The sequence below is a fragment of the Pteropus medius genome, unplaced genomic scaffold (assembly GCF_902729225.1).
Source record: "Pteropus medius unplaced genomic scaffold, Ma_sr-lr_union100, whole genome shotgun sequence".
NCBI lineage: Eukaryota > Metazoa > Chordata > Mammalia > Chiroptera > Pteropodidae > Pteropus > Pteropus medius.
Genome location: NW_024349226.1, coordinates 151,142 through 161,389, shown reverse-complemented (window position 1 = coordinate 161,389; position 10,248 = coordinate 151,142). Strand labels below are relative to the sequence as shown.

The 10,248-nt window shown below is 57.5% G+C and overlaps 1 protein-coding gene across 1 annotated transcript; it reads left to right on the top strand.

Annotated features, from left to right (window-relative positions):
- The first annotated feature begins 335 nt into the window (after window positions 1-335).
- Window positions 336-9,167, top strand: DACT3 (dishevelled binding antagonist of beta catenin 3). The gene is made up of 4 exons (XM_039881651.1): window positions 336-704; window positions 5,581-5,677; window positions 5,851-6,003; window positions 6,957-9,167. Exons 1-4 carry the CDS (start codon window positions 456-458, stop codon window positions 8,351-8,353), a joined length of 1,896 nt encoding a protein of 631 aa, XP_039737585.1. The 5' UTR covers window positions 336-455; the 3' UTR covers window positions 8,354-9,167.
- The last annotated feature ends 1,081 nt before the right edge of the window (window positions 9,168-10,248 follow it).

Here is a 10,248-nt window from a genome sequence, read left to right as displayed (position 1 = left end):
AGAGCTCGCCCGCAAGAGGGCGGAACCAGCTGAGGAACCGGGAGGCACGGACCAATGACATTGGAGCAAGGGCGGACTTGTTTCATTGTGATGCGTGGGGGGGCGTGGCCAGGGGCCTCGGGCCCGCGGGCGGTGGGAGGCGTGGCGAGGCCGCTGGAGAGCAGAGCGAGTAGGCAGCTGCGAGCATGCGTCGCGCTGTGGGGCGGATGCGCGGTCGAGCATCTTCGTAAGGCAGGGTACCCGCCAATAGGCGATGGTTGCTGTGCGGCCGGGGGCGTGGTCATGCAGATAAGGCGCGGGTGGGCGGCCCAATGGGCGGGCGCCTATGCAGATGAGACGGTGACAGCCGGGCCAGCGGGCGGGCGGGCGGGCAGGCGGGCTGTTGGGGCGGGGAGGTGGGACCGGGAGAGGGGTGGCCGCGGGGCCCGGCCGGGCTGGGGCGGGGGGCCGCAGCCATGATCCGTGCCTTCTCGTTCCCGGTAAGCCCCGAGCGGGGCCGGCTGCGGGGCTGGCTGGAGGGCAGCCTGGCCGGGCTCTGCGAGTTGCACTGGCTCCGAGAGAGGCAGGAGTACCGCGTGCAGCAGGCGCTGCGGCTGGCCCAGCCCGGAATGGGGGGCGCCGAGGCCGAGGACGAGGAGGACGCCGACGAGGATGAAGATGCGGCGGCGGCGCGCCGGGCCGCAGCGGCCCTGGAGGAGCAGCTGGTGAGGGGCCGCCTGTCCGTCCGTCCATCTGTGTCTGTCTGTCTGTCTGTGTCGGTTGGATGCTCAGACGCCCGTCCCGGTGGGGGAGGGGAAGGGGAAAGGACAGGGGGTGGGGCTGCAGACCCTGGAGTCTGGGCGGCGGGCGGGATGTGGTCTTCCCGCCTCCAAACTGGGAAACGGGGGACTGCATCCCTTCCGAGGGAGCCTATTGAGATGCACAGGCCTCATCCCCTACACCCCTTCCCCAAAGAAAATTCTTCTGGGCGCCAAGTATGTGTCAAGCCGGAGGCCTGCATTGTCTTCTTGTAGCTTGGGAGATAAGGGGGATAGTCCCCATTTTACAGAGAAAGAAACTGAGGCTCAGAGAGGGCAAGCGACTCACCCAAGGTCACACAGCTGAGATCCAAACATGCCCCCGTCTGGGCCCTGGCTACCAGAGCTCCATCTTCCCTAAGTCCGGGTGTGCTTGGAGATCTCTGGAGGGGGCGAGGTGGGGGGAGGGGATCTTAGGGCCTCCCGAGAGGGAAGGATAACTGACGAGAGGAAGCTCACGGTCCTTGAGGTCCCTCCCCATGGTGATCTCGAGCCTCCTGGTCCCACTTTCCTACCTGGTCCCAGCCGTGGTTAACCCAAGAGATGGCAGGTTGAGGCAGCACGGGGGTCTGACTTCTGGGTTCCCTGGGTGCTCTAATGGGGCAAGATGAGGCAGAGGTCTCTGGACGACTTAAGGAGCACCATCGCGCTCGCCCTCTCCTGTCCTTTCTTGATTCTCGCGACTTCTTCCTGGGTTGCTCGCTCTCTCCCTTCCCACCGCATCTCCGACTTTCTGCATGTCTCTGTCTTTCTTAATCCTCTGTCTCTCTGTGCCTCTCTATCTCTGTCTCCCTGGTCTCTCCTTCTTGCACGTCTGCACCTCTCCCTGTCCCATGGCCCCCTCCCTGTCTCTCTCTCTCCCCTTCCCTCGAGCCCGCCAGGGCCCAGACCCTGCCTCCCCTTGCAGATCCCATCCCCAAGCCTGTGGGTGGTCAGAGCTTCCCGTTTGGGGAAACCTGAGCCGAGGTGGCGGTGGGGGTGGGGTGGGGAAGGGGCTCTCCCTGCTGCTGACCTCGACTGCCCCCTCCCCAGACGGGGACTGGGGAGGGCTCTGAAGTCAGACTCCCAGGCTGCGTGCCCAGCCCCTCCCCCGGCTGGGAGTGGGACCCTGCACATTCTTCTTGGAAACAGAAACAGCTGTGGGAGGCCCCACCCCCTCCCAAAGTTAGAGACGCACTGTGGGGGCCTTCACCAGCTCCCCCACCCCACTTGGAGCTGGCTGGGCTTGGGAAGGCACCTCCCACCTCTACAAGAAGGCATGGGGATGGCAAGCTGTGTCCTTCCTCACTGTTCCTCGACCTCTCCCTCTCTCAGCCTCAATCTCTTCCTCTCTTCCTCCCTCAGCTTCCCTATCTCTTCCCCTCAGCCCCCCGCCCCCCCATGAGCCGGTAGTAGACAGGCCTATTCCCCCCAACAGTCTCCAGGCAAAGCTCTGTCCCAGCGTCAGGGAGGAGGCGGTGGCAGGCGGCAAGAGGGAGACAGCGGCACTGAGGGAGGAGCAGAGAAGCACTAAATATAAACCCCTCTGGTGTTTGTTTGGGGTTCCTGGGTCCTTCTGAAGGGGAGGTGGAGGCCTTACTGATACCTGAGCCTCTGTCTTACGATCCTTACGCCTCCCTCCCTCACGCCTCCCACCCAGGAATACACTCCCTTTGAAGCGAGAAAGGCTGAAGCCAGACTTCATTCGTGTCTAATAAGAATGATAAGGATGCAGGTACAGACTAGGATGCTGCAGAGGAAAGATGCCAGGATCATGGAAAAGGGTGGGGGTCCTGACCTCTCCCACCACGGAAAAAGTCCCCTTCAAGCAAGAAGGACTTAAGTCAGACTCGCAGAAGGACTTCCGAACAGGGATAAAGGGAATCGGACACAGATTAGAGGCATGTGAGGAGAGGAACAAAAGTCTTGAAAAGTTTGGGCAAAGGGGTCTCCTGGGGCCCTAACTACACTCGTGTTAAACCTGCCTGAGCTGGACGCCCTCAGGGCCCCTGGCAGAAGGACTTGCAAAAAAGGATGAAGGGCATTGTGGGCAAACAGGGAGCCAGATTCAGACCAAAGACCTTTTCGTCTTTTAAAGATTCATCCCTTTGCAGCTGGAAAGAATGAGGTCAGACTTACAAATAGCCTGGCGGGGGGCAGGGGAGTGATGGGGGGGGTCTGGGCACAAGGGCAGAGGAGGCCTCTCCTTTCTGTCTCCCTAACTCCTGCCTTCCCTGCAGCGGAAGACCTGAAATTAGATCTACAGAACTCACCAGCATTTATTTTGAATTACACAAGTAAAACATGATTTTATATTTTCCTTGTAAAAATTCAAAGTTTTCATGTAATAATAAAAGCTAGCATTTATTAAATGCTTAAAAGGAACTGCTATTTTAACTCATCGAATCCTCACGATGACCCCATAAGAGAGGGAGTCGAATAATGCCCATGTTACAGATGAAAACCAAGGCCCAGAAAGGTTAAGTAACCTGCTCAAGGCCACACAGCTGGGAAGCGCCAGAGCTGAATGTGAAGCCTGGCAATTTGGCTCCAAGCCGTGCCTCCTTAACCACTTCATTTTACCATCCAGTCCCCTTATCCCTCACTTGACCCCCTAAATGCACCCTCTCCCCTGGGATCGCCACTATTGTCACCTTGGCGTGAGTCCCCTCCGGACTGCTTGCAGTGCATCTACTGGCAGAAACTGTTTATGTACCAAGAAATGTAAAGTTTTGCTTTGCTTTTCACAAATTCCAGTTTCTTGGGTGAGGTCTCAGAGACCATACTATCACCACCCCATGGGAACCTGTAGGAAATGCCAGTTCCTGGGGCTCCAGCTCTGGAGGCACCCAGCAATTTGGGTTTTAACAGGCCCTCCAGGTTATTCTGACTCACCCTCTTACTACACATTTTTCCACTCAGTGCTCTATCTTGGTGATGGTTCTATGGAGAAATCACCTCCTTCCATTTTAACAGCTGTATAGTATTCCGCTGTATACATTTATTCCTTCGTGGAACATTTCCTAGGCACCTCCTTGCACTGTTGTAGGCACCGGGAGGGTGAGAAGGGTGCAGCAGTGAACAAAACAGATGGGAATCTGCCCAGGAGCTGACATTCTAGTGAGAGAGACTCTAATAGACAAAGGACGACCTGATATATAGCTTTGAGCCGGGGGAGGTCATTACTGCGATGTAGGAAAACAGGCAGGACCCCAGGGGTGCAGAATGACAGGGGAGTTATTTTGGAAAGAGGGTGGGAGGAGGGATCCAATAAGCAAAGTTTCTGAATGAAGCAAGGGAGCGAGCCAGGAGGAGATGCAGGAGACACATCCCACTGAGGCCGGAGCGCGCCAGGCATGTTCGGGGTATAGTAAGGAGGCCAATGTGGTCAGCGCAGTGAGCAAGGGGCAATTAGTGGGGGACATGACATAGGGCATCTGGGTGGTTCGTGGGTTTTTTTTTAGCTACTCCTGATGCTGCACAATTCGGCTGCTTTCCTGGGTTTTGCTCAAAGATAACGCCACCCCGAGTACCTCTGCACACCAGAGCAAGGAGCCCAGAGTGGACTGATGTGTTGACTTTCTTACCATAAACAAGCCCAGATGGGGGCTTCTGTTCTGGGGAAGGGGGGAGAGACAGGCCCAGGAGAGAGTGTCAGGGAATGGGAAGCAGGGGAGGTTCTGAGAGGGAGCAGGCCAGTCTTTCTGCCCTAAATAGGCAGGGCTAGGCGCCTGCCCTCCCAGCCCCTCCTCCTCGTCCCCTCCCTCCACCCGCCGCCCAGACAAGCCGCTTTTGTCTGAGGGTCAGCCGTCAGCCCAGGCTGCCCGCCACCTCTGGCCTCCCCAAAACCCGTGGGAGACTCTTCCTGGCTCTGGCCCTGTTTTCCAAAATGGGGTTAAGTCCCGGTGTCTTGGACACCCCATCTGAGTTGTTTCGGCCCCCACCCTCACCCCCAGTTACTGTCACGCTCCCTTCCAAGGGTTTTTACCTTCATTTCTTCACCATTTCTTCGGAGATGGTCTTTTTCTGCAGTAAGAAGGATCCAGGGTAAATGCAACAGAAACTTCCTATGAGGAGCAGTGAGCGGACACGGGGGTGCTTCTGGGTGGGAAGGGAGCAGGAGGAAGCTGTGACCCCTGGGGGAAAGCAATCTGCTGGGGCCTATTGCTGCAGCACCATCGAGGCTAGACTCACAGAAGAACTTTCTAATCAGCATGGGGGGGGTCCTCTCTGAAGGGAGGAGCGGAGACTTATGAGTCACGTAGTCAGCCTATTTTATCCATATGAGGGGAAGGGTCCATCTCTACCCACAAGGACTCAGGAAGACTTGCAAACCAACTTTCTACAGGCGGGTAAGGGGCAGTGGGGGAAGATGACAGCATCTGAGAAGGGAAAGTAGAGACTGGGAGAAGGCAGAGCAGTGGCTAAAGGATCTCAGGTCCTGGACACCAACTTTTAGCAGAGAACTGCCCTTCAGGAGATCAGAAGTTAGACTAATTGGGGTCAAGGGGCCATGAGCACAGATGGAGGGAACATCTGACAGGGAGAGGGAAGGGATGGGGCCTCGCCACACCTAAAAGGGAATGAGGTAGCTGAAGTGTGCAGGACTGGAGTTTGCCAGAACTTTCTAATGGGATGAAGGGGCAGAGACCTTGAGGGGGATCCTGAGACTCAGGAGCTGCTGTTATCCTTTGAAGTCAGAGTCACTGTCAAAGTGAAACTCTGCCTGTGAGCTCCTGGAAGAGGGGACCAGTCCACAGAGGACCGGGCCCCACTGACCGTCCTGCTCTCATCATGCCTTCAGGAGGCCTTGCCGGGGCTCATCTGGGACCTGGGCCAGCAGCTGGGAGACCTGAGCCTGGAGTCCGGGGGCCTGGAACAGGAGAGCGGCCGCAGCTCGGGTGAGCACGGGTGAAGGGGGCAGGGTCGGCCTGGGACACCCAGATGTTTCCCACTGCCCCCCATCTGTCAGGCTGCCCTGTCTCCGCCTCTTGGTCTCCTCGTCTCCCCACCCCCGGTTTCCCCAGCCAGGCCGGTCCCGTGATTGTCTCTCTCCTTTCCGCCCGGAATCCAGGCTTCTATGAAGACCCCAGCTCCACAGGAGGTCCCGACTCACCACCCTCGACCTTCTGTGGGGACAGTGGCTTCTCCGGATCTGGCTCCTATGGACGCCTGGGTCCCTCTGAACCCCGGGGCATCTATGCCAGCGAAAGGCCCAAGTCCCTAGGTAAGGTGGGTGGAGTCGGGGCTCTGAGGGCCAAGAAATGGTTTTGAGTACAAGCTTCTGAGTCTGACCAATCTGGATTCGAATTCTGGCTGTGACATTCCCTTTTCATGTAATTTTGAGCACATCACTTCTTTCTGGACCTCTGTTTCTCCATCTGTTATAATGGGATTACTAACAGCACCTACCTCATAAGGAAATTCTGAGTATACAGTGAGCCTCTACCTTAAGGCATTGGACTGGGCATATGGGAGCCACTCAGTAAACAGGAACTGCTGCTGTTCATTTATATAAGTTTCTGAGCCCCTACTACGTGCTAGTTTAGCACTATCCTAGGGAAGAGGGACACGGCAGTGAAAAAAACTCCCCGTCCTCACAAAGCTGACATTCTAGTGGGTGAAACAGGGAATACACAAGATAAATAAGTAGAATATATAGGGTATTAGATATTGACAATGGAAAGAAAATTAGGGAAGGGGGCTAGGGTGTGTCCCTTTGAGTCGGGGCTGGAATTGCCATTTTACAAAATAGGGTCAGGGAGGGCATCCCTGAGACTGTGACATTGTGAGTGACACCTTGAAGTGAGGGCGTGGGCCAAGCAGATATCCTGAGGGAAGGGTGTTTCCCGAACAGCAAGTGCAAAGGCCCTGGGGCCCGAGCATGGCTGGCCTTGTCCAGGAGGTTAGTATGGCTGGCGACCTACCAATACAGAGGAGTGCGGTTAGAGATGGAGGTCGGAGAGGTAGAGGGAGGACAGTCCACGCGGGGTCCTGTAGGCCACCGTGGAGAGTTTGTCATGAGCCTGGTGTGAGGGAAGGGGTGAGAGCAGGGTGTGATGGGAGTGGGAGAATTGGGGTGCGGGAGCAGTAGGCAAGCGGCCCCTCCTAGGCACATCGAGAAAGGGCTGGGAGCCTCTTCCCTCTTCCTTTTTGAAAACGTTGGCTTCCTTTCCCTAGGAGACGCCAGTCCCAGCGCTCCGGAGGCGGTGGGTGCTCGGGCAGCCGTGCCGCGGTCCTTCTCAGCGCCCTATCCGACGGCGGCGGGGTCCGTGGGCCCGGAAGCCTGCTCCTCGGCCGAGCGGCGGGCCCGCACCGGGCCCTTCCTGACGCCCAGCCCGCTCCACGCCGTGGCGCTGCGCAGCCCGCGGCCGTGCGCGCGTCCCGCGCCGGACTCGGCCGACGCGCCGGGCACCGGGCGGCCCCTGGACGGCTACATCTCGGCGCTCCTGCGCAGGCGCCGCCGCCGGGGGGCGGGCCAGCCCCGGACCAGTCCCGGGGGCGCGGACGGGGGCCCGCGGCGCCAGAACAGCGTGCGCCAGCGGCCGCCCGACGCGTCCCCGCCCCCCGGAGGCGCGCGGCCCGCGCCCGAGCCCCCCGTGGAGCGCGCGGGGGGCCGCCCCGCCAGCCCCGCCGCCCTAGGCCGCGCCTGGGCCGCACCTTGGGAGTCGGAAGCGGCGCCCGAGCCCGCCGCGCCGCCTGCTGTCCCCTCGCCCCCCGACAGCCCGGCCGAGGGCCGCCTGGTGAAGGCGCAGTACATCCCAGGCGCGCAGGCCGCCAGCCGCGGCCTCCCCGGCCGTGCGGCCCGTCGCAAAGCGCCCCCGCTGACCCGCGGCCGCAGCGTGGAGCAGTCCCCGCCTCGGGAGCGCCCCCGGGCCGCGGGCCGCCGCGGACGCATGGCGGAGGTTGCGGGCCGCCGGGGCTCGCCCAGGGCTCGCAAGGCTGCGCGCTCCCAGTCCGAGACCAGCCTTTTGGGCCGCGCCGCCGCCGTTCCTCCGGGACCCCCCAAGTACCCTACAGCCGAACGGGAAGAGCCTCGGCCTCCGCGGCCCCGCCGCGGCCCAGCACCCACGCTGGCCGCGCAGGCCGCGGGGTCCTGCCGCCGCTGGCGCTCCACCGCCGAGATCGACGCGGCCGAGGGGCGGCGCGGCCGCGCCCGCGCCCCCGCGCCCCGCGGCCCCGGGCCTGGCCCGTCCCCGTCTGCCCCTCCGCGCCGGCTGCTCTACGGCTGCGCGGGCAGCGACTCCGAGTGCTCGGCAGGGCGCCTGGGGCCCCTCGGACGCCGGGGGCCAACGGGTGGCGTTGGCGGCGGCTATGGGGAGAGTGAATCTAGTGCCAGCGAGGGGGAGTCGCCTGCCTTCAGCTCCGCATCCAGCGACTCAGAGGGCAGCGGTGGCCTCGTGTGGCCGCAGCAGCTGGTGGCAGCCACCGCGGCCTCCGCGCCAGGGGTTGGCGCAGGTGGAGGGGCGCCCGCAGGCCCCGCCAAAGTCTTTGTGAAGATCAAGGCTTCCCACGCGCTCAAGAAAAAGATACTGCGTTTCCGTTCCGGTTCTCTCAAGGTCATGACTACAGTGTGAGTTTGGGGGTTTGCTTGGGCTCCCCCTTCATAGCGTCTGCACCACCACACTCCCAATCACTGACCCTTCCACGCCTCCCTTCCAAAGACCACCGTTTTCTCTGCTTCCAAAGACCCTTTCTCACGTGACCCTTCCGAGACAGTCCCGTCCCCCTTTACCACAGGGGGGAATGGGGGAGGAGCCCCGTCTAACCCAGCCCCTGGGCAAGCAAGTGCCCTCTCTGTGGGCCTCACTTCCCTCATCCGTACTATGGTATGCAGAAGGGGTGATTCGGTTTGAATTTCCCCATTTTAGTTTAGACACTTCGTCTGTTCGATGCCCTTCACTTCTCTCACTGAGCCCTCTCATTCCTCCTCGTCACCCCAGATGAGGCCCCCTTCAAACACAAAGTGCCATCCATGTCCCTGGGCCCCTAAGATATATCCCCGTGGCACCCTGGCTGAAAACTCTGTGTCTGACCCAGACGGTGCCTGCAGAGTGCCCTGGGAAGGGGAAGAGCCCTGACTTTGGGGTTTTGAGGGTCAAGTAGGAGTTGATAACACCTGGAAAGAAACACTCTTTCACCTCTATCCCTGGACAATTATGGAGGATTGGGAGGTAGGAGAGGAGAAGGAAGACGGCTTCTATCTCATGGGCCCCCTGTGAGTGAGAATGGGGGTGGCTCAGGATGACCCTCAGCTGTTCCAATCCAGTATTTTTCTCTTTTTTAAAAAATTACTGTATTTATTATGACAATGGTGACTCCCCGTTGCACAGGGGGGCCAGATTCTGTGTTTCTCTAATCTCTTTGTAAATAAATGCACAATGTTACATATGCGGTGGACTCATGTGTTAAAGTGGGAGAAGTGTGTTTCCTTTGGACTAACATTTATTGAGTGACTACTGTTTGCTTTGGATAGGGCAGTGTCCAGAACCAGATGGCAGATGCCAGGGTGGGTCTCAGCATCATTTTCCTACCATTGGCTATTTTACTTCAGTGAATCTGACCTTTAACGGAGTTTCGTTTGATCGGAAATATGGTTTCATAAAGATGGAAACAATGTAGATAAAGGGACAGTCACAAATCCCCTGTCTCAGAAGTCATCATTATCAGTATGATGCACATCATGTGCATACATGTATGTTTGCATACATATATGGATCTAAGGAATTATATAAATATATATAACTAAATATGCATATACTTATTGTTATACTGTGTATATAAAACTATATACATAAATCGAACTATATGTATGTATCGTTTATCAATTTTTTTTTTTTTTTGGTTAAGTCATCTGCGTCTGGAGATTTCTTTGTGGGAAGGATTTTAATCAAGAATTGAATTTCTTTGATGGTTATAGTACCATTTAGCTTTTCTATTCCTATGTCGGTTTCGCTAAGTGCTATTCTTCTAGGAATCTGTCCATTTCATCTAAACTTAAATGCCATATTTTCCTATCACTGCAGTAGCTGCATAGGATGTCACTGTGGTGAGTCCCATAATCTAACCCTATTGAAAGCTCTCCAATTCCTTTGTTCTTATGAATCTTACTACACTAATGTCCTTGTACGCACCTCTTTGCATGTATGTGTGAAGGTGCATGGGATCCACTCCTAGAAATGGAATTGCCTAGTCACTAGAATCTGCTCATTTAAAAGCTTTGGATCGGTACGGCCACACTTCCTTCCACGAAGACTGCCCTCGACTGCCCTTTGCAACAGCATATTTTGGGATGCCTCTTTTTCCACTCCCTCCCCAAACATAGTTTGAGAACTGTGTTGTTTTAATGAGCAGGTCTCCCTCCCCGTTTCTTTCTTTCTTTTTTTTTTTTTATTGACCCACTTGTGTTTCTTGTCCTGCTCACATCCTTTGCCTGTTTTTCGATTGGGTACGCCCAATAATTGTACTAATT